The sequence below is a fragment of the Musa acuminata genome, chromosome BXJ2-10, assembly GCF_036884655.1.
Source record: "Musa acuminata AAA Group cultivar baxijiao chromosome BXJ2-10, Cavendish_Baxijiao_AAA, whole genome shotgun sequence".
In the NCBI taxonomy this organism is placed as follows: domain Eukaryota; kingdom Viridiplantae; phylum Streptophyta; class Magnoliopsida; order Zingiberales; family Musaceae; genus Musa; species Musa acuminata.
Genome location: NC_088347.1, coordinates 34244323 through 34267503, shown reverse-complemented (window position 1 = coordinate 34267503; position 23181 = coordinate 34244323). Strand labels below are relative to the sequence as shown.

The window sequence follows — 23181 nt, the reverse complement described above, 5'->3', positions numbered from 1 at the left end:
GGAGTTGTTGTTTGTTGAGGTACTCCTCCTCAACTTGTGAGGTTCATCCAACATGATTCTCCCTCTAGAGAGCCGAGACTTATCCCTCCTGGATAACTGTCCCGTTGGAGCAATATCTCTCTTCGTTTCGGAGACCACCATCCCCTTGGACTACTATGATCTGCTAAACAAACTGTGCATTGTTCTGCCTCTTGCAAACACACTTGCTAGATTGCGACTCCACGTCAATACAGTCCCCGCTGCACCCCTCAAGGCCTAGCAACATGCTGAACTAGTTGCACCATTCAGCCTCCTATGGACGTATCCTTTGCATGCCGAAGAGAAAGTTTCAATGCTCCATGGCGCCGAGTTTCGGTCGCCTTGGGATGGCCACGAACATTCCGTCGTCCGCATACAAGCCCATGTATGAGTACCAAATTCTTCGAGCTAGCAATTCCCCTCACCTTTGTGAGCTTTGCATAACTCTTTTGGTCGTTGAGCAACTCATTCCACCTTGGATGGTCTCATCCTTTACCAAGCGTCTCGTTTGCCTTGAGCACCATCAAGTATAGTTGTCAACGTTGAGCCGTAGCTCAAACTCAGCCATCCCAACCTTTGTGCGCTTCACATTCTTCCAAGCTTGTCTGTTCTCGTGGTGCCTCTTGCGCGAAGGGTTGGCCATTCCTCTGAATGCCAATCTCAGATGCCCGCTCCTCCGAGCGACTTCTTTTCCCTACATCTCCATGCCCGTTTTCCCCCAAACGGTCGCGCGTGTGCTGACTGCCCTCGGCGCAGCCCCGCTAGGTCCCCCACGTTTGCATGCTATGTGTTTCTATGAGTGCTTGTCCCGCTCTGATACCATCTGTCACGGACTTAGCTGGTTTTGCCTAAGTCGTGCGTCACCCTTGCGTGTCCGTCCGCAATGGTCAGCCTCCCTGAAGCCTCCCGTGGTCCCTTAGGTCCCACAAAAGAGAAAACAGGACAGAGAAAAGGCCTTACTCGGGATCCACAAGCAAACATCTCCGAAAAACACTTGATAGACAATGCAAATTACAAACAGACTTTACAAGCTCTGAATAGTTGCACAACAAAGGGTAAAATGGTCCATTACAGACCGACAATCTCTCACACGTGTCCACATGACACAACCTTTATTTACAAGCCTAAAGCGGCCACCGACCCAACTAAAATGAGACTATCAAGTCTTCGGCCGTCCCTCTACATGTTGTACAAAGCATGGATATACCAAAAGACACGGACATACATAAGCATTACATCAAACACCCCGTTTAGAAGTTTGTCCGTGACAGTCCGTCATCATCAACTATAATGTTAAAATTATATTTTTATTTTTATATTTTTTATGTTAGGATAAATAAATTTAGATGTTTTATTTTCGTAATCATAAAAATATCAATATAATTTTTTTTTAAGTATAAAGACCAAAAAGAGATAGCAAACTAAAAGAGGTTATATATAATTAGTCCCTTTCTTAATAAAAAATCGCCACAGCTGCATCACCTGCGTGGTATTTCTACCGTATAATACCCCACGTCTTCATATGGGCAACTATGTCATTTCATTATGATCCACTGATACACCGTAAGCGTAGGTGTCTGACGCGGTAGGACTCGCATCGTCAGGGCCCATCAGACGCGATCCGTCAGGGCCGTTCGTTAAAACTCGGACGGCTGATCTTGAGGACCTCCAGTCCGCTCCCCGCTCATTCTGCTCTCGGGACGCGCGTCGAGTGGATGTCCGCCGTTGGATCACCGAATCCCCGTGTCCGAGCGTCCTCAGGAGGAAAGCATTCCCTCGAAGGGCCCCACTTTTGTGAACCGAAACACCAATCGCTGGTATCTCGAACCTTTGTATAGATTTATAGTAATCGGACGGTACGTCTTCAATAACTCGACCTGCAGATTTGATTCTCTATCCGACAAGCAGGAATTGGAAGTTTGTAATAAATTGGTGAAATTGGAGAAGATCCCATTGGTGGGCCGGGCTGACCGGCCCAACACCAAGAAGCCATGATCCAATAGTGTGGTACTGCGATCTAATCGATGATGCAATGTTTAATGGCTCCCATCACCATCAAAACCATGGTCACCTCTCTTCCATGCTGTTTGACCATAAGAATAGCACCAGAACACAGCTCATCTAAGCTCTCGGCTAAGCTGGGCTGTAGCTTTCTGGTCTATCAGCATCGAGCTTATTAAAGCAAAGAAGAAAGACTTCAGATAAGCCTTTTGAGACCTCAGTCAAACCAGCTTGACCAGGCGAGTTCTAAATGAGAAGAGTGATAAGGTAATGAAACACCACATGCAAGCTCACTTCTTCTTCCCCAGTCTACAAGTTAGAAGCTGGCATGAAGCCTCAATCGTTGATTGTTGGTTCAACTTGGAAGGTCAAAAGTCCTTGAGAGAGAGAGAGATCACAAGCTCCACATATGTTTCCATCATTGTGTACTGCAGGCACCATTCAGAGTGCACTCAGTAGTAGTCGGTGAGGATTGCACGCTGACAAGGAGATCAGGTCATAGAACAGGTCTGTATGCAATGGAGGAAGCTTTCTTTTTCTTTTTTCTATGGTGCACTCGATGTCTCTGTGACAAAAGGCAACATCACAGCCATGTGAGGAGATCTCTTGTCCCCCAAGACACATGTTCTTGTTGTGTAGATATCTCCCTTCTCCATGATTCTTTCTGGGTTGAGACAAAGAGACAATAATGTTCTTTCATTAATATGCCTCTCAAATTTGATCCACCAGTTGCCTGTAAGCATCAAACTGAAGGCATAAAACAAAGGAAGGAACAAAAAAGAATAAGAACTACAAATCAAAATATCATGTTCCTTGATTTGATAATCGAGAAGATATAAATCTTGTCTTACAGAAGAAGAGGGACTTCATTTTCTTCCATTGTTAACGATATGAATCAAAGGTGTAATCCTACTTTATCTTTCCTCCTTTTTGCTTATGCCAAGAAGTAAGCTGCACTACAACCACTTATAATTGGAAAGAGAAATCAAACATTATTGTATGTTCCACGATATGTCATTACAATCATTCAATACCAGACCGAAAGCCATTCAGAGTTCTGTACATTGGGTTCTACAACTATATCAAGTTGGCAATTATGTACAATATGTTAGTCTATAGGTTTGTCTACCTTAACATTTCATCATTTTATATCAAGATACAGTGTGATGCATGCTCACAAGATATGAAGGAATAATATTCTACCTACGAAATAAGCCTGTGGGATTGCTTGTGGATGTGAGGCTGCTATCATGTTTTAAGCATGTGACTGTTTGGATATAAGAACTAATTATATTCCATATCATATGTTTCTTGCCTGCATAATTTCCCCTTCTTTTTTTTGGGGGGGCAAAACAACAAAAATATAAACATATAGGAAATAAAAAAGGATGGATAATATATGTGATGACAATTATACTCAACGAAAAATCGTATGAAGTAAAGAATAGCAGCCTTAGAAGGCTACTAGCCGTACATGGGCAGGTGCTGGACCACGATGTGTGTTTGAGTACACTTGCGAGTGAGCAGACAGGGGAAAATCCCCATATCCCCATCATCAGTCATCGGTGCTTCTCATTAGTACCATTCTGCTGATCGTCGCTTCACGTCACATAGGGACGTAATTGTCATTTTACAGGACAGAAAAAGGCACATAAAGATTGGCAGGAATTGCCTGTCTCCGGGAAAGTACCGACGGATTAATATTGAGTCCGATTGGTGGGGGTGATTGGTCCCACGTGGGACCCGCACGCATCCAAGTAAAAGCTTTTGGTGCAAGCTCCACTTCCTTTAAAAAAAAAAAAAGATAAATGACAAGAATACCCTTCGCAGGGAAGAGGCTGTAGGGGGTGTTTTAGTAATTGAGAGAAGTTATCTGGGCATATCGGTCATTATGCTTGCGCTGAAGCGAGATACACGAGTTGGGCACCACGTACCTGTCTCGACCGAGTCACCAGACTGCGAACCACGCTGCTCCATTGGACAACGAAGACGGTCCCACAAGAGGCAGTCGTCAGTGGCCAACCGTTTTGTCTAATGCAGGTTAGCGGCGCTCGACAATAATTCCCCAAAGAAAAGGATATTGGAGTTTTAAATGACAACACTACCCTTCAATCAAGGAGATACTCCATCGAAGGAAGCCATTGGGGTGGGATAGTTCAGTAATTTAAGACCGGTTCGATCTCTCTTAAAAGCGTGCAATCGTCAATAGTCGTCGGAAATCTTTCGGACAGCGATGGCTTTGTTTTCTTTCTGACCTTTTTTCCTGCTTTCCGGTGGGCAAAAACCCTAATAGCCGAGACAAAAACTCTCTCGTTTCCCTCCCCGCCATTAATGGGCGGCGGTGTACGGACGGGAGTCGCTCGTTCGGATTCTCCCTCTCCCTCCACTCTGATTGCCACTCAATCACCGGATGACGGCCACTCATTCGCGTTCGATCGGCGCCTCGAAGGTAGCTCTTGGAACCCTGAGACTTGGTAAATGCTGTTGCTGGATGACGACGAGCTAAAAGGCCTCATTGTGAATTTGAGCACGGTGGATGAGGTCGGAGAATATTTCTCAGCTGCTAATTTGGTCTTCTGATGCTGGTTTGGCGCCTAACACTCGAGGAAGAAGGGCAAAAACGGAGCTTCTCTAAGAATCGGTGGAAAAGGATTGACACTTATGATCGGTGTAAAGAGGAAAAGAAAAGGAGGAGACTTGGTACTGTTTCGGATCTCGCATCATTTCCCAGTCTGCTGACGAGTGGAAAAGAAATAAGGCGAATGGGGAACAAAGGAGGAGGCTAAGGCGACAGGAAAATGATAAAGAGAACGGTGGGCCAAACGGATGAGATTCATGGAATATAATAGTGAGATAATCCACAAAGGAAAACATTAATTTAATCGCCGGATATCCTGTGAAAATCCTGGAATTCGATTCAGTTGTTGCTTCGAGAAAGGAGGGGTTGTCTTGAATACCTCCTCGTCCCCATTCTATTGCACTCCAAACAGTTCTTTTTCTCTTCGGCTCTGCTGCTAAGCCTCACCACTTGTTAATTGATATCAGAGCAGATGAGCTATCTGGATTTTTCCTTAATTCCCAAAAAAATCTACCAAAGATCTGAAGAAAAAGGTGCGTTCTTTTGTGGTTCTCTTTTCTTCTCTTTCTTCACCTCCCCTCTTTGGAATCTGTGAGCTATATTTCCTTTTATTGATCAGTTCGTAGTTGGATGAGTTAGACAATGAAGAAGAAGTCGCCAAGCTGCACTTTGTTCACTTTCCCGCAAAAGGGAAAGCAAAGGGTTTAAAAAGTTGTCTTTTATCACTTTGTACGAACGGGCTGCAGAGAAAGAAGAAGAAAAGGGGAGGCGAGGTTGGGTGTTGGCCTCTGGTGGTATGGGGTTGGGAACGGTGGCGGAAGGTGACAAGAGGTGGTGGTGGAACCGAAATGTGATCATGGTACTGTGGATGATGCTTTCAGTAGGTTTTTGCATAGGCTTACATTGTCATATGAGGACAGAAAGCTTGAGAAAGGCAGGGGAGACGCTGACGAGCATGTGCGAAGAGAGGGCAAGGATGCTGCAGGAGCAGTTTTCTGTGAGTGTCAACCATGTGCACGCTCTAGCGATCCTTGTTTCGACCTTTCACTACCAGAAAAACCCACCAGCCCTCGATCAGGTGTGTTGATATGGTTGATTTCTTATTGTTCAATTAATTTGGGTCCCAAGGTATCTGCTATGTTAGTGATGATCAAGGTTTCAACTATCAAGTATCTTTTATTATTCTTAGTTTTCATTTTGAAGTTCAACAAACATATTATTCGTAACTTGTCAATGAATTGAAGCTTCAGTCATCTCTTCTTAAAATATTTGTTATTTACTCAGGTAAAGATGGTTGCAAATTTTGTCTCTTTATTTTCGTAACACGGTTCTTCAATTTTGTCAATCTTATTTCGGGTTCACTATTTTGGTATTTTCATTTTGTGGAATTCTGTTTTCTACTTCTGTACCTTTTCCTCCATGATTTACTCTAAACAGTCTGATCTGTGTTCTTTTATATCCTCCTGTATGGTTATCCATTTTAGATTATAGTTTAGCTGATGATTTTTGGATCTGTTGATGTTGTGCTGATTCGAATTTGCTTTCAGGTGACATTTGCGAATTACGCGGCAAGGACATCTTTTGAGCGGCCGTTGTTGAACAGAGTAGCTTATGCACAACGGGTTGTCCATGCTGAGAGAGAACTGTTTGAGAATCAGCAGGGGTGGATGATCAAGACTATGAATCGGGAGCTATCTCCTGTGCAAGATGAGTATGCGCCTGTGATTTACTCTCAGGAGACTGTATCCTACATTGAAGCCCTTGATATGATGTCTGGAGAGGTGCACTGGAACCAAGTCTGTCTAGTTTCTCATTAAACCTTTTTCAGTATTGTTCCTGCCAGTGCTTTAACAGTTTCTCCGTGCAAACAATAGGAGGATCGTGAAAATATCTTAAGGGCTAGAGCTACTGGAAAAGCTGTACTTACAAGGCCCTTCAGACTTTTGGAGTCTAACCATCTGGGCGTGGTTTTAACATTCCCTGTATATTTGTCAGGTCTTCCAGATGATGCTACAGCTGAAGAGCGTGTGAAGGCAACTGCTGGGTGAGATGGGATACTTCTATTTGTATCAGTGCAAATCTTTTATCATCCATTTTATGTACATTTGGACTGGCCCATTTGAAACTCGGTGACATTTTAGTTGTAAGTTTACCGAGTGAGAATAGTATATACTAGCACATAGATCTTTGAGTTAGGCAATATGACAATGAATAGCCAAAAGAGCCACACCATAGTTGGTGGTTTCTGAATTCCTTTCTGCTCAAACCATCATTTCAAGTTCAATAAGGAGATGACAAAGCTTCTCTGTATAAACATTGTTGAACATGTTCTCTGTATAAATCTTTTTAATTTCTTTATGCCGCACTCTTCAGGCTAAAGTCAGAATAAATGCAGTAGTTAGTATTGTGGGTTGATTAGCTACTAAAATTTGTTCGTCATTTGATTGGCCAGACTTTAGATCATACACTTGCAGTTATGGTTGCTGCAGATATGCTAACACTTTTCTAATTTTTTTCTCCTCTGAGTGCGTTTATCATGAATTCCATGTAAATATTTTTTTTGGGTAGAATTTTTATAATGTGGTCATGTAAATAGAGTAACATCCTTCTGGATGGTGTGCTTTTGCCATATGTTCTATTTAAGAATACTCTTAGATAACTATACACTTATACAAGGTTGTCTAGGAGATTTTAGGCTTCTGATCATGTGCCATTCAACAAAGTATTAACTAAGAACCTTTGACGGATTTGGTTGCTGTATTATCATAATAATGAGAAAAGAGCCGATAAACCAAAATTCATAGTTTGCTTTTGCTGGTTGCTTTACAAAACATTACTGTATTAGGATATTCTTTATTTCTTTTATTTTCTTGTTTTCTCAGATTTGATAACGTATGAAAAAACAGATACCTTGGAGGAGCCTTTGATGTTGAGTCTCTTGTGGAAAATCTATTGCACCAGCTTGCTGGTAATCAGGAAATTGTGGTCAATGTGTATGATGTTACAAATACATCTGAACCCTTAACGATGTATGGAGTTCATCTTCCTGATGGGCACATGTCACTCTCACATGTCAGTATGCTTGACTTTGGAGATCCATTCAGGAAACACCAAATGAAGTGCAGGTAATGTTCTATTCATGTTTAGAGCTAGACTGTTGTTTGGGATATTCTGATTTTAGATCTTCTTATGGCTAATATCCTGAGAATCCCTTGGCAGGTACCGAAAGAAACCTCCGGTTTCACTATCATCCATCACTACACCATCTGGTATATTTGTGATTTGTATGCTGGTAGGTTACATAGGTTATGCTGCTTGGAGTCACTATGACAATGTTAAGGAAGATTTTCGTAAAATGGAAGAGTTAAAAAAGCAAGCAGAGGCTGCAGATGTTGCTAAGTCTCAGGTTGTGTTTTTGAATGTTGTAAATTTCAACATCTGCATTTAGTTCTTTTTCTTTTTTTTTTTCCTGAACAAGTTCTTGTTTCGACAGTTTCTTGCTACTGTCTCTCATGAAATCAGAACACCTATGAATGGAGTTCTTGGTAGTCTCTTGTCCCTCTTTCTACAAGGCAAAATTAGTTCATAGCTTACAGTAAAACCTTTATAATGTGGAAGCTGATCACCATTTGTTCTCATCACCAGGTATGCTTGATATGCTTTTGGATACAGACCTGAATTTAACTCAGAAGGATTATGCACAAACTGCTCAAGTCTGTGGAAGAGCACTGATATCATTAATTAATGAAGTACTTGACCGTGCAAAAATTGAAGCTGGCAAGTTAGAAATAGAGTCGGTTCCATTTGACCTGCGATCCATCCTAGATGATGTAATATCATTATTTTCTGCAAAATCAAGAGAAAAAGGAATAGAGGTGAGTTTTAACCTCCTTTTGTCATGGCAGAAAATTAATGGCATATTCTGTTGGATGACTGCTGTAAAGATTGTGGCAGTCTATAAACTTTGGTATAGTAAGAATTTAAACATATAAATATGTTTCATCTCCTTTTCTGCTTTATTCTGCTGTAAGTGATTTGAGATGATGCTACTGCAACTTGATTCATTTTAGGTGAATTTTGTGTTCTGCATTTTGATCTTCCCTATTCTTGATGCTGTTTTGGCAAGTGCAGCTTGCCGTTTATGTTTCTGATAGAGTTCCTACCATTCTCACCGGTGATCCTGGGAGATTTCGGCAAATAATTACAAATCTTGTTGGTAACTCAGTCAAGGTGAGTACACAAACTTTTTCTTTAGGCACGAGATGTTTTCCTTTCTATTTGTTGTCGCATTTTCAGTTAGTTATTTCAGGATGAATTTTGTACCTATAGTATGTTATATCAGTTCAGGATGATAAATAGGGCCATCGTGTAGCTCATGGTCTGAAAATTCTTAGAACGAACAATAACTTGTCTATGTTTACATTAATTGAATAGGGACCTTGATCTTCTATCTTTGGTTTGTCCCAGTTTACAGAGCGTGGTCACGTTTTTGTCCAAGTTCATCTCGCTGAGCATGTGAAAATGGTGATAGATGCAAAAACAGGTTTAAATGGGCATGCCAATGAAGTGAACATTACATCAGCAACTACTGTGTTTAGTACATTAAGTGGTCTAGAAGTTGCTAATTCTAGAAATACATGTGAAAGCTTTAAGATGCTACTCTCACATGGGGCATCTCTGTCCTGCACATTTGGAAGTGGGTCTGTTCCTGAAAGCATTGCTGATAAAGTAACTCTGATGGTTAGTGTTGAAGATACAGGGATCGGGATCCCAGTACATGCTCAAGATCGGGTTTTTGCACCTTTTATGCAGGCTGATAGCTCAACTTCCCGGAATTATGGTGGAACTGGTATTGGCTTGAGCATCAGTAAGTGTCTGGTTGAACTGATGGGTGGGAAAATGAACTTTACTAGTCGACCTCATGTTGGAAGCACATTCACATTCACTGCGGTCCTCCAGAAATGTGGAAAAAGTTCTGGTGTTGATACAAAGAGATCTCTTTCTGAAGTATTGCCTACCTGTTTTAGAGGAATGAGGGCAATCTTAGTTGACAGACAACTGGTTAGAGCTGCTGTGACAAAATACCATCTGCGAAGGTTGGGCATAATCACTGAAGATGTCAGGACTATCAATGAGGCACTTCATACACTCTCTGGACAAAATGGTTATTTAAATTCTAGGTAAGCCTTGTATGTGGTTATCTTCCTTTCTTAATGTGATTATACATGTCCATTTTGGTAGCTGGTATCTTCAAAACTATTAAGTTGCATATTGGACTTATAATTTTCCCAGCATAAACACAAAAGTCACTTCTTGTGTACCATTTGAAGTCCACACTTCATGTCTGAACAACAGTTTAAGTGGCATCCATTGAGATATAATTTTATTTGTTTTTATTAAAAAACTGAAAAGCTATATTTATCCAAAAAAATGCATTTCATTTTCATGATAGCTTCTTATCATATTTTTCTCCCTGTAAGCTTTAGCCATCAGATCCAGTTGTTATTTTACTAGGTTAGCTTTGACCAATGTAAATTTACTTTGGTAATTGCATATTAAGATTTTGATGCTGGAACTAATAACAGTGATGTTTCTCTGTGCCCAGTGATTTATTCTCACTGTGACTTATGCTATTAGAGCTTCTCACTGTTATTTTTTGCTGCTACTGCAGTCAACCTGGAAAACAACCATCCATATTCTTGATTGAAAAAGATTCATGGGATCCCAAAATCGATTTTCATATTCGGAATCAACTCTTACAAAGGAAAGAGGCTGGTCACATAGAAGATGTACCGAAGGTTGTTCTTTTCCTGACCACTGAATCTGATAAAACAAGAGCTGGATCCCATGCAGACAGTATAATCGTGAAGCCTCTTCGTGCAAGCACTATAGCAACATGCTTTCAGCAGATGCTAGGGATGGGAAAATGTCAAAATAAAGATATAGTTGATAATTCAGCTTCCCTTCGTGGCTTGTTGGATGGAAAGAATATATTGGTGGTTGATGATAATAAGGTAAATCTGAGAGTTGCTGCTGCTGCACTGAAAAAGTATGGCGCCAAGGTCGAGTGTGTTGAAAGTGGCAAAAGTGCTCTTTCCTTGCTCCAACCCCCACACAAGTTTGATGCTTGCTTCATGGATGTGCAGATGCCAGAGATGGATGGGTATGTATATTAGCATAATTCTGTTAATAAATCTGCATGGTGGCAAAAGTTTCTTATTCTACTGATGAAACTTCATATTTATGATAAATAAGTTAGCTATGCACCTAAGCAAAAAAATCATACTTATTTTGCCGCTCAAAATGCTATATTGCATATAGGGGTTCACTCTGGATCAGGACTTCCCATCCTCTAGGGTGGCAACTCAGGCAGGGGGTTTAGGGTGGAGGTACCCAGGCCAACTCAACCTAAAGCTCGAGCTGCTGCTCTCAAAGCTTTAACCTCCTGTTGTAACCGCACTGGACTAGGTCACCTCTCTGGTCTATTAGGAAGTCGTCGACTTGTCGTAAAAGAACATCTACCTAAGCTTCGGACTTGAAGGAAACCTGTATCCATCAGTCATCACTTAAAGACAAGGCGAACCATGAACAATTTGTTCTTTTTGCCAGGTTTGAGGCAACACGGCAGATACGCATAATGGAGAGCACGACATATAAAGAAGCTCCCCCAGACGGTTCGGTGATGGCTAAAAGGCACCTACCTATCCTAGCAATGACTGCTGATGTTATCCAAGCAACATATGAGGAGTGCGTGAAATGCGGAATGGATGGGTATGTCTCCAAGCCCTTTGAGGAAGCTCAGCTTTATCAAGCAGTTGCCAAATTTGTAGTTTCGCAACAAAATCCTGGCTCTTCATAGCATTTACAGGAGCACATGCTCTACATCCAAGGAATCCAATTCTGGAAACTGGCACATGAACTAGTTCTTGCCTGAGCGACCTTTCGGAAATTGACAGGCTGTTGAGAAGTTCTCTCTTAGGGATTCGAAGCGGCAACTTGGTTTTAAGATTTAATCTTCCTCCACAATCATCCGTCTTTATAACTTCCGACTAGGCTGTTGTAAATCTGAAACTAGCAGCATCGAAGGTTTAAACACTGAGCTAGGGTTACAGTATAGTCATTATTCATGTAATCTAGATGATATGTGGCAATGTGAAATATTTGATACCATGCCATTTCAGTGTAAATTGTAGTTGTTCATGCTGATTCTTTAATCAAGAGCTCTAGTGAGCATAATTTTTATCTGTAAGCTGTCTGGGAAGTACATTAAATGATTTACTCAATGCCAGGTGGGATTTGAAGTTTGTGAACTTGGGAAGATCCTATCTTGGCATGCTCAAAATAATAGCACTCATTTATTATCCAACATAAATGCCCACATTTGGCACAAGGAAATGCTCTCTTGTTGTCTTTAAATTTTATGGAAATTCATGGTGCCAATAATGTCATCAATGATAATATTGGATGAAAAAAATATTTTTATGGGCATGAATAGTTAATTTTTAATATAAATAAAATATTTATATTGTTGAGATAACAACATTGATATGGATGTATAGAATTATCAATATTTATTCTTGAACAATTAGGATTTTAAGAAGTTGTACATATACTATGATCAGAAGAAAAGATGAAATAATTATTATTGACACAACCAAAAGAGATCTAAAAATAATTACTAAAAAATATAAATTAAAAATTAAAACTTTTAACTTAAATAGGAATATGACTTCTTATGTATCTTAATAATGACAAGATCTATGATCGTAAATAGTGTGAATTTTAAGATCATATTGTTGTTGATGTTGTAATGCATAGAATTGTTGTGTTTTTATACTTTATATATAATTATTAATTCAAGCTCATCTTCATCACATAATTCGACTTAAACGGATCGGGTACAGCCTCCACTAACCCGACAAATCCAATGCTACTGCTATTGCCACTACAGCGTCCCACAAAAGCCGGGTTGGGAGAAGCGGACACCCGTTGCTTTGGAGGTCGGAGCGCCGCAAGAAGCGGACCTCCGCCCGCTGCGACGCCTTCTCCCGTATAAAACCCGACCGCGCTGCCGCCGAGAAGAAGAAATAATAGAGGGGAGAAGAAGACAGATCCATCTCTCCCATTCCCTTCAGTCTTCTTCTCCCTCTCCTTCCCCTGCCGAAGGATCTTTCATTAGTGCTGGTACTCATCTCATCTTCTCGTTCATTTTGAAGTCTTTTGGAGATGAATTACTGCGTAGAGATAATTTGCATCTCTCGTCCATGTCAAGAACATGATTTTGCATGGATTTCTGTGAGCAAACATGCAGGTTTCGTAAAATGTCAGGATGAGAAAATGTACTCAGCATGCAGATTGATTGTCTGTATTGCGAATGTTAGACATTTTATGCTATACGATATGGAGAAAACTAAGTTAATCATTGGGTCTCTATATATTTTCTGCATCATTACTAATACAGGAAGTCTTCTTCTTCCTTTGGCAGAGATAGAGCATGGCAGAGGGTGAGGATATCCAACCTCTTGTGTGTGACAATGGAACTGGCATGGTTAAGGTACTTTATGTGTACTGCTACGCCACCACCACCACCACCACTGGGATTGACATTACAATGGCCTTCTTCTCTTGCTTTAGGCTGGGTTTGCCGGTGATGACGCTCCCAGGGCTGTCTTCCCCAGCATCGTCGGCCGCCCACGCCACACCGGCGTCATGGTGGGCATGGGCCAGAAGGACGCTTACGTCGGAGACGAGGCTCAGTCGAAGCGGGGGATTCTGACCCTCAAGTACCCCATCGAGCATGGCATCGTCAACAACTGGGACGACATGGAGAAGATTTGGCATCACACCTTCTTCAACGAGCTCCGCGTCGCCCCGGAGGAGCACCCCGTCCTCCTCACGGAGGCGCCCCTCAACCCCAAGGCCAACCGCGAGAAGATGACCCAGATCATGTTCGAGACCTTCAACGCCCCCGCCATGTACGTGGCCATCCAAGCTGTTCTCTCCCTCTACGCCAGCGGGAGAACCACTGGTACGCGGTCGGACTCCCTTGCCCACGGTCGTTGTCATCGTCATGGCCGCGACAGTACTGATGCGTGCCTCGTGCGTGCAGGCATCGTGCTCGACTCCGGGGATGGTGTTAGTCATACGGTCCCGATCTACGAAGGCTACGCCCTGCCGCATGCGATTCTGCGGCTGGACTTGGCGGGGCGCGACCTCACCGACAACCTCATGAAGATCCTGACGGAGCGCGGCTACTCCTTCACCACCACGGCCGAGCGCGAGATCGTGAGGGACATGAAGGAGAAGCTGGCGTACATCGCGCTCGACTACCAGCAAGAGATGGAGGCCGCCAAGACCGCCTCGGCCGTGGAGAAGACGTACGAGCTTCCCGACGGGCAGGTGATCACCATCGGCGCCGAGCGGTTCCGCTGCCCGGAGGTCCTCTTCCAGCCATCGATGATCGGGATGGAGGCCGCCGGCATCCACGAGACCACGTACAACTCCATCATGAAGTGCGACGTGGACATCAGGAAGGACCTGTACGGCAACATCGTCCTCAGCGGAGGATCCACCATGTTCCCCGGCATCGCGGACAGGATGAGCAAGGAGATCACGGCGCTGGCTCCCAGCAGCATGAAGATAAAGGTGGTGGCGCCCCCGGAGAGGAAGTACAGCGTCTGGATCGGCGGCTCCATCTTGGCCTCTCTCAGCACCTTCCAACAGGTGATCTAACCATCCTCGATTCGCAACCACCAATTCATGCACACGTACTGCCCGATTTGGTCATTGACAGCAGAACTTTGTTGCAGATGTGGATTGCCAAGGCAGAGTACGACGAGTCTGGTCCATCGATCGTGCACAGGAAATGCTTCTGATCGCTTCGAGACCAGGAGATTGGTCGACAGAGATCCACACCGTCATGCTTTGCTTTCCTTTCTTGATCATATTGTCTTTAGCAGAGGGATGAAGGTGTTCTCTGAGGGACAGCCCATCGATGGCTGCTGCATTAAATCGGATCAAACATGCTCTTCTGGTTCTCGACATGATCTATAATTTGTGTTGGAGAATTTGCTGCGCTTGGCTTCTTCTGAGGCTGCCATTTTGCTTATGATTCCTTCACTGCAAGCAGCAAACATGTCTCCTTCATATCATTGTAGAAGATCATGAAAAAGACAATCTAATGCACAATAATAACAATTCATGCAATCTTACTCTTACAAATAAAGAAAAGATCTTTGTAATAAACCATAAAAAGACAATAAAATCAATAGGAAGTTAATGACAGTTGGAGACTTGCCGTGGGAGTCTTCACCATTATACCGACATCCATTAGGGCCCTGATATCTTACCCAACTGTTTTCTGCCATCTCCAAATCCCAAGGCAAAAGTTGTTTTAGGTGACCCGATACGAAGTTTTCGGTTCTGCGACATATCAGCGAACAAGTGATGCGCGTAGCAGTTTGTGAAACCCGGCGAAGGCGGCGGCGGCCGGGCTGGTCTTCTGGTTCAGCCCACAGCTTCCGTTGCTTTCCACAACCGCTCATGGATTTCCTCTGCAGGCATTGATTGATTGATATCATTGAATTCCCATCCTTTTCCAATTTATGTCTAAAGAAGCCGTGAATGATTGCTGTCATGCCCATGTGATCTTCCTGATCTCTGCAGGCTTTGATATGTATACTCCGATGAAGATACTCCTTATCATTCCACCGGTCGCATCGCGAGTGACGCCGCCCCCCGTCACCTTCGTTGCCTCCCTCCCATCTGAGTGGGTCGGTCATCTGAGGAACTCTACTAAAATTTTAGTTTTTAGATAATTTTTTGTTTTTTTAATGAAAAAGTTCGACATAGTTATTAGATCATAAATAAGAATTATAAAACTCAATTGTTAAAACTTATTCAAATTTTTTTTTATTATATGTAATCTATCTAAAGTACTATTGATTTATTATTTTCATAGTTATTAGATCACTTTTTACTTTTGAGTGATGAAACAAGAGGTAAGTTCAAATTTTTATTTCTTGTAGATAAGTCTTTATAATTTTTTTTTCTCATTTTTTCTTTCATGACAAAACTCAATTATTAATTGTAATGTTAATATATTTTATTGTATACAACATATCTTATTTATTAGTGATTTATTATTTTTATAATAATTTGTTTATTTTTATTGAATCCTAAAGGTTATTGAATATAAGAAATATTTTCATCATTCCTTTTAATTAAATTTAATTCTCTTAGCACTTCTTTTCTCCTTCACCTACTTATCGTTCTGGCACCGTTGATGGATTAATCCTTTGGTTACGTTGCTTTGTCACCCGAACTCTCAATTCAGAATACGATGGATCAACTCTCTCGTTACGAAAACGAGAACAAGACTGATAAGATATGACCTCTTTACGATAGTATAGCATCTTTCATTTTTATAGAAATCGGAGTGTTATAATTATTTTCACCAATATAATTATGAGAGAGATTTTCATTATTTTTTAATTAAATATAATTCTCTTAGCACTTTTTTGTCCTCTGCCGTTTGTTATCGCTATCGACGGATCAAACCCATTGTCGTGCTGCTGTGTCACCCTCATGAGTATGACGTCACAGCTGTGCTGAATCTCTGCCCTCTTTGACCAGAACAAGACCGGCGGGATACACTGCTGGCGTCAGCAAAACTCGATGTGGCAGACGTGGCAGAGGACCCACAATAATCGATTATAAGAACTTCGTGAACCTTGCTTGAGGCCTAACAGATGATCCCCATGATCTGAGTCGAATACGTGTCCCGTCCTTATGGGCACAACGTCGTGCCAAGTTGGGAGGCTACGTGACGTGGGCAAGCGTCGGGTCCCCCCGCATTACAAAAGCTTATCTCACTAGATTCCACTGCCTTTCTTTGTCCATTTCCAATCATTAGGATCACTCTCTAGATTCGATTGGTCACCCATGCCCGTTCTTCCCGTTGTTATATATACCCTACTCCTCCTTGATCACTCGCTGTCCTTCGTGTAGCTGTCCTCCATCGACCACGGCCATGGCCAGCTTCTCCTGCAAGATCATGGCTTTGGCTCTCGTTCTCTCCCTCGTTTCTTCCTCTGCGGAGCTCCAGAAGCTGGACCACTCGATCAAGAACGATGGATCTCTCAGCCTGTTAGTAATCGGTGACTGGGGAAGAAAAGGGGAGTTCAATCAAACTCAAGTGGCAACTCAGGTTGGCTGCCATATCTCTCTTGATGCGCAACTCTCTTCCTTCTCAGTCCCGGAATGTGTAGATTCCCACTCTCTTCGAGTTCATTGGTCGCAGATGGGAAGGATCGGGGAGGAGCTCGACATAGATTTCGTGGTATCCACCGGCGACAACTTCTACGACAGCGGCCTGACCGGCGTCGACGACAAGGCATTCGAGGAATCATTCACCAATGTGTACACAGCAAAGAGCCTACAGAAGCAATGGTACAGCGGTATGTTCCTCGTTCATCTTCTTCTGTGTTCTTCAACACTTTGGGTGACTATCTAATAAAACAGGTCTCTCTCTCTCTCTCTCTCTCTCTCTAGTTTTGGGGAATCATGATTACAGGGGCGATGTGCTGGCACAACTGAGCCCTGTCCTCCGAGAACTCGATAACAGATGGCTCTGCTTGAGATCCTTCATCCTTAACGCAGGTGCAGAAATGTCTTTGAAGGAAGCACAAGCTTATGTAGAATTGTAGATATCACTTCATCTTTTACTTCTTTTGCCTTCTGAACACTAGAAATTGTGGACTTCTTCTTTGTGGATACAACTCCCTTTGTTGATCATTACTGGAACAATCCCGAGAGCCATCACTACGACTGGAGGGAAGTCGCCCCGCGCCAAAGTTACGTCTCGAATCTGTTGAAGGTACAAAATTCATCTGTGTCATAATCCTTCGTGTATCAGCTCAAGCAAAGATGCAAAAGAACGTAGAATTATAATCATGTTTAACACTGCATGAAAGTTCTGTCCCATGAGGTGTTCAATTGTGTCATTAGGATTTGGATTCAGCACTGAAGGAATCAAGAGCAACATGGAAGGTTGTAGTAGGACACCACACAATAAGGAGTGTGAGCATACATAGAGATACAAAGGAGCTCCTCTCATCACTCCTCCCAATTCTTAAGGTGATTTAGCTCAAAGAGATGCTAAAGTTTTGAGATCGGTTCTCAAGATATATACTGATGCTACCAAAATTTCTCAGGCTCATGGAGTTGATCTGTATGTAAATGGACATGACCACTGCCTCGAGCACATTAGCAGTAATGACAGGTACAGGATTTAGTGTCTTCTCCTCCACATGAAGATATATGACAAGGATTGTTTCAAGAGACCTAACAGTCTATCCCTCATTGATAGTCCAATCCAATACCTAACCAGTGGAGGTGGTTCAAAGTCATGGAGGGGTGTCTTCAATTCGAATACCGACAAACTTCGATTCTTCTACGATGGCCAAGGGTTCATGTCCCTGCAGCTGACCAAGGCCATGGCTCAGGTGGTGTTCTATGATGCATTTGGCTGTGTTCTTCACAAATGGAGTGTGACCAAAGAGCTTCATAGCTCAATGTAGGAGGGAAGAACCCTGATTGTGCCACAATCCTCAAACTATTAGTTGTATCAAGATTCAACGATAACATTTACTACGATTGGTCAGTTTCAGATGACTTCTACATGGATGCTAGCCAACTGTTTGTTGTCTGAGAATCTGAAACTTAGTAAAGCCTCCCATTGTTCCTATATGCATATGCTGGCAATGTGATTTCTTCTCTCTGTGGAAAAAGTCAAATATGATATTTGTTTAGACTTAAATTTGAAGTTTTGGAAAAAAGAAACCTACTGCCAGAAACTAAACAATTTGTAACTGATCAAGAAATATCAGAACTAAAAAGATGAGATAGATCTAAAGGTTAGAGAACACTACAAGTAAAGTTTCATCCCTATGATCTTTGCAGGGGAAAATAGTGTTAGGCATGATTCTTCACCAGGTCACTTCCAGTGTCATGTCTACTGTCAGTGTGATCTAAAGCTCAGTTTTCCTCTCCTTTGTACATCTTTCAAGCTCTCTCAGTTTCTTTGTGTTGATCCACTTCCTTACTCAGCATTTTGATTTTCATATTAAGTGTATCCACCAGCAAAACTGATTCTTGGAATGATTGTGCACAAACTGTCACAAGTTTTCGTTTGTGATAAGATTTTAGCACGAGACAAATATATCTAGTTAAAATCTTCAAATCCATCTGTACCATCCAATACATTTATCTTAGACAAATATATCAGGATCTTTGCATCTTAAGACCAATGCTTGATAGGATGATCCTATCAAATCCTCAAAACTATACTGAAGGCTTACAGAATCAGATCTAATGCCATATCTGTAAATGTGCTGATACTACCCAAACGTAAGTTCTCAATGAACATCTACAGAAGTTTGGAGTGCAAAGAGAGACATATTTATGCCATAAAATTGCACAAACAATTAGATGATCTGAAGTTTTCATTTTTGTGATTACATACTAAAAACCACCGGAAACTCAATCATAAGAAACCAAGAGCCAGAGAGAGAGAGAGAGATTTCAGAAGAAAAAACAAAAGACTTGATAAATTTATTTATTGAAAGACTTAAAACACAAAGAGTAGGTATGTCCCAGACAAACAATATGAAGATCATATTTGGTATATCCCAGACAAATGATAAGAAACTGTTTATTGAATAATACGTAAGCTAAACTTTCATATCGATGAATTACCTCAAATGCTCAAGGATTAGCACCATGATTTTGCTACTGTCTTGAAGCAGAATCACCACATCATTGCTGTGTCATTCCAGTACTTCTGTTTTCTGTAGCCATTGCAAGAAAAGTAATCCTACACATCATTGCTGAAGTAGACTCCATTCCTGGTCCAAAAGTGTTACCAGGAATGATGGAAGATGCCATATGATCATTCCCCTGCATCTTGAAATAACAGAATCATGAGAATTTGTTCTTGACAGAAAGGATCATATTATATCCATCTGCATGTGAAGCACAATGTAGAACTAGATTGAGGCTAGTAACTAGTAATTAATATACATAATTTGATGAAACACAAATTCAAAGCATAATTTTACCTGCTTTACTTTCTGCAATATTATCCCTTGGCGTTTAAACATTTAATATTAAGTTGATTCTACTTAAGAGTATAATATCATACAAAACAAAAGTAAAGAATGAACTACTCAAGCTAATCAAATTAGCCAGAGCAATCTCCAAATTTGGTAGAGGTAATTCTTCCCACTAGAGAGCATACATGAAATCTAACAAAAATGCCAAAAACAAATTAGGTAAATAGAATTCCTAAATTTTGAATGAATAGCCTGTCAACTCATCTATCGATTGTCTAGTGCAACTTACTCTTCCTGTGGCTGTTTCAGGTGCTGGCAGCAGTTCTTGAACAAATGAACCCATTTTCATGATTAGAACTTCTCGAGTTATTATATCCCTCTGTCAAAGAAACTAGTATATCCCTTAAAAAAAGGAAAAAAGAAAAGGCTAATTCAAATTTCAACCCAAAATTCTCGTGACATACCTTAAACTCCATAAGATAATGAAGAAACAATCTCCTAGCCCAAGGAGCTATCCTATCATGGAGTTCTACATACACCAGTGCAAAAGGTTCTAATGACCCCGCTAATTCAAACCAAGCCTGCATAAGTGGTAAGTAAAACAGGAACTAACAAAATAACCTAATAACCTTTTGTCACAAGAGAACAGCAAAAGAGAACAAAAAGCAAACTAGAAAGTATCCCATTACGAGCTACACATTATAAATTTTACATTGACACAAGGGTTAAAGAGAGAGAATTGCTCAGTCAAACCTTGTGATCTTCCACATGGAACCTTATATCCTTTAGTCCACACAAGTACTCTGAAGAGATGGAAATAAGCAGATAAGCACATGAGTTATAGGAATGCTTATGAAATGTGTTAAGAGTCCAGTTGCCTCACAGTACCCTTGTTTCTTGAGGGCAGTGCAAAACGAACCATGTACTCTGGGTAGATATATTTGTCCAGATGTGTAGACCACACAATGTAACACTTTGGATTTAGAACATTGTCAACACCCATATCATAGTTCTTTCTAGGGCAGTATTGCTTTGATCCTGGCCGGACTTGCTCTACATTCCCCATGATAACCCGGCAAAGCAGCATATGTTGTACTCCACTTCCCACTTCACAGAGTCTAATGCTGGATTTACAGAAAGCAAGAAATAACAGAAAATTCAGATCAGAAGAACATCTTGCATTAATAACTAGTCCATGGCCACAGTTAATTTTAAAAAATAAATAGTATGATATACAACAGGATTGAGACAGAAATACTTTGAAACTATCAAATGTTTGGCATTTTAGGATTATCATAAGCCATTAAACATGATATAGTGCACCTAAAATGTCTAGAAACCAAAATTTAACTCTCCCCATATTTTCTATTTCCAATGAGGAAAGTTCCAGAGTAAATAGTGCAGAACATACTCTAAACAATGCAATTTGAATTTTTCAAGATGTTGATGTTTATCTAAACAGTTACGCAGATATGATATCATATATTAAACTTGTTTGTACAATTTGTAAACCAAATGTTTAAGAAAAAAATATTGGATCATGAAATACAGAGTAATGCTAAGTTTTAGTTTATAGGCACTTTGATTGCAACTGGATCATATCCAATGGTGTTGATTCTAATGCTTTCAAGGACAATGTACTAGATGCCGGATATCTTTGGACGTATTTTACCTCTATGGTACACTATATGCATGGCAGATGAGACAGAGATATCTTAAATTTATCAATAGAGACATATCTTGAATTTATCTATAGATGTGCATTACATTGGTGTGTGTTCGTGTAGTTGAGCTCATATAATAATATGTATGGCATTAGATTTTTGCTCCAGCACTACACTTAACTAATCAACAATGCCATTTTGGATGATAATTGGGTGACATATGTGATTCAATTTTTGCTTGAGCGCTATCTTTGATTAATCAACAATATCCATTTTGAATGACAATTGGGTGATCTACATGGTAAACTATTTCCACATGGTGCGAGCTTTGATAATTAGGGAAAAAATGTTTGGCCAACTCATAATATTTCAAATCTAAGCCAATTGACCATAGAGGTCCCTTTAGAGTTACATTCACTGTGATCTGATGTTAACAGTTGGTTGCAGCCTACTCCTGGGATACTGCAGCATATTCAATATCCAGTTGGAATTTTCACTCTTGGGTAACAGAAGGAGACAACAATATAAAATGAATGAAAATGATACTAACATTAATAATCAATTCAGTGCTCTATGGGTTCATTATTGCAGCATGCTTACCAATAAGTTCCAATAGAAGGAAATATAGTTTGACCTAAAGATGAAGATGATCTGATCTCTTTAAATGTTGCATAGTATATTACTTGCTAAAAAGGGTCTCAGTATCACAAAGAAAAATCACAGTATTAGAATGTCATTATAGCTCGATGAAACAATACAAATTATGAAGAGCACCTGGCAAAAGCACGATCCTGAGGTGTCAAATAGATGCCAGTGCCTAGAACTCCTACTTCACCGAGCCTCCCACTGTGGCCAAAACCATTTATAAGAGCTTCGGTTATGCGGTTGTCTGTTGAGCCATACCATCCATACTTCACATTTGCATTCCCACGTTCCCTAGCAGTGAACTCTATTTGTCTCTCAAAGGCTTCCAGCCTATGTCGACCATTGCACGCATAGATATCTAATATGCTAGCAGGTGTTGCAAATGGCCCCATTCCTGATAAAAATGTTTCCTGAACAGCAAGAAAACTTGCACTGCTTCTTTGAAGTCTAGACACAACTGGATATAGAAAAGGCTGTTGTGAGATTGGAACTTCATTTTCTGCAAGTTGTAAACTGCTTGCACTTTGTATCCCACACCCACAGGCCAAGATCCAGGCATCAAATTCGGTTGGAGGAATGCCCTCCTGCAGAAGAGCCATATAAGGTAAAAAGGACTTGCCAGCTTCGTCCATCCATGCCACTGACTGCATCTTCCGAATTCTGATATTTATCAGGACCATTGAGGAGAAATCAATAAAGAGAAATAGCTCCTTGTTCACATATAAATTTACAGAGGATCTTCCCTCTCTGAATCCTTTAATGAAAGGACATGATAATGCCTCAGGGAGTTCTAACCAGCCATCCTCTTCAAATATCATGATGTGCCTTGGAACACCTGAGTGGACATAATTAAAGTAATTGTCAGCCCTGGTATGGCTAAGCAGGTGGTGACCATGCGGTATCGTATATTCTTTGTGAAGTTGAGCAACTTTATCTGGCCTAGGATTAGCCGAATCCATCGATAGAACTGTCAAACCCCAAGAGAACAGACATATTTCAGGAGCATCCAACACCAACAACAAGCTCTCGGACTGGTGTCCAAACTAGACAAAATTCAGAAGCATAATATCTAAAAAAAAATAACATCAAAAGCTATAAGAAATAGCTATAGACACAATTAAAATACACTCAGAGTCCTCTTTTTAGCCTCATTCCAGTCAAA

At 41.1% G+C, this 23181-nt stretch overlaps 4 protein-coding genes across 7 annotated transcripts; 3 read left to right on the top strand and 1 right to left on the bottom strand.

The window, feature by feature from the left end:
- Positions 1-4297: 4297 nt before the first annotated feature.
- LOC103969248 (probable histidine kinase 4) lies at positions 4298-11841 on the top strand. Of its 4 annotated transcripts, none has more exons than XM_065130007.1 (12): positions 4298-5130; positions 5217-5675; positions 6145-6393; positions 6472-6641; positions 7504-7722; positions 7817-8003; positions 8091-8142; positions 8243-8472; positions 8729-8827; positions 9065-9777; positions 10269-10760; positions 10919-11198. In XM_065130007.1, exons 2-12 carry the CDS (start codon positions 5394-5396, stop codon positions 10977-10979), a joined length of 2754 nt encoding a protein of 917 aa, XP_064986079.1. In that variant the 5' UTR covers positions 4298-5130; positions 5217-5393; the 3' UTR covers positions 10980-11198. The 4 variants fall into 4 exon arrangements, with proteins under 4 accessions (XP_064986079.1, XP_009381012.2, XP_064986078.1 ...); XM_009382737.3 differs by lacking the exon at positions 10919-11198 and adding an exon at positions 11207-11841 and having other exon boundaries at positions 4305-5130; positions 5224-5675; XM_065130006.1 differs by lacking the exon at positions 10919-11198 and adding an exon at positions 11207-11841 and having other exon boundaries at positions 4305-5130; positions 6145-6378.
- An 824-nt stretch (positions 11842-12665) lies between these two features.
- Positions 12666-14675, top strand: LOC135586549 (actin-like). Its single transcript, XM_065127680.1, has 5 exons — positions 12666-12781; positions 13083-13151; positions 13232-13625; positions 13707-14320; positions 14407-14675. Exons 2-5 carry the CDS (start codon positions 13092-13094, stop codon positions 14470-14472), a joined length of 1134 nt encoding a protein of 377 aa, XP_064983752.1. The 5' UTR covers positions 12666-12781; positions 13083-13091; the 3' UTR covers positions 14473-14675.
- A 1910-nt stretch (positions 14676-16585) lies between these two features.
- On the top strand, positions 16586-18346 carry LOC103969246 (purple acid phosphatase 3). Its single transcript, XM_009382734.3, has 7 exons — positions 16586-16805; positions 16899-17055; positions 17150-17257; positions 17347-17474; positions 17606-17734; positions 17812-17879; positions 17967-18346. The coding sequence occupies exons 1-7, from the start codon at positions 16629-16631 to the stop codon at positions 18175-18177; spliced, it is 978 nt and encodes a 325-aa protein (XP_009381009.2). The 5' UTR covers positions 16586-16628; the 3' UTR covers positions 18178-18346.
- A 1669-nt stretch (positions 18347-20015) lies between these two features.
- Positions 20016-22978, bottom strand: LOC135625800 (probable inactive poly [ADP-ribose] polymerase SRO1). The gene is made up of 3 exons (XM_065130887.1): positions 22149-22978; positions 20599-20834; positions 20016-20513 (listed from the first exon to the last, which is right to left on the bottom strand). Exons 1-3 carry the CDS (start codon positions 22976-22978, stop codon positions 20458-20460), a joined length of 1122 nt encoding a protein of 373 aa, XP_064986959.1. The 3' UTR covers positions 20016-20457.
- Between the last annotated feature and the right edge of the window lie 203 nt (positions 22979-23181).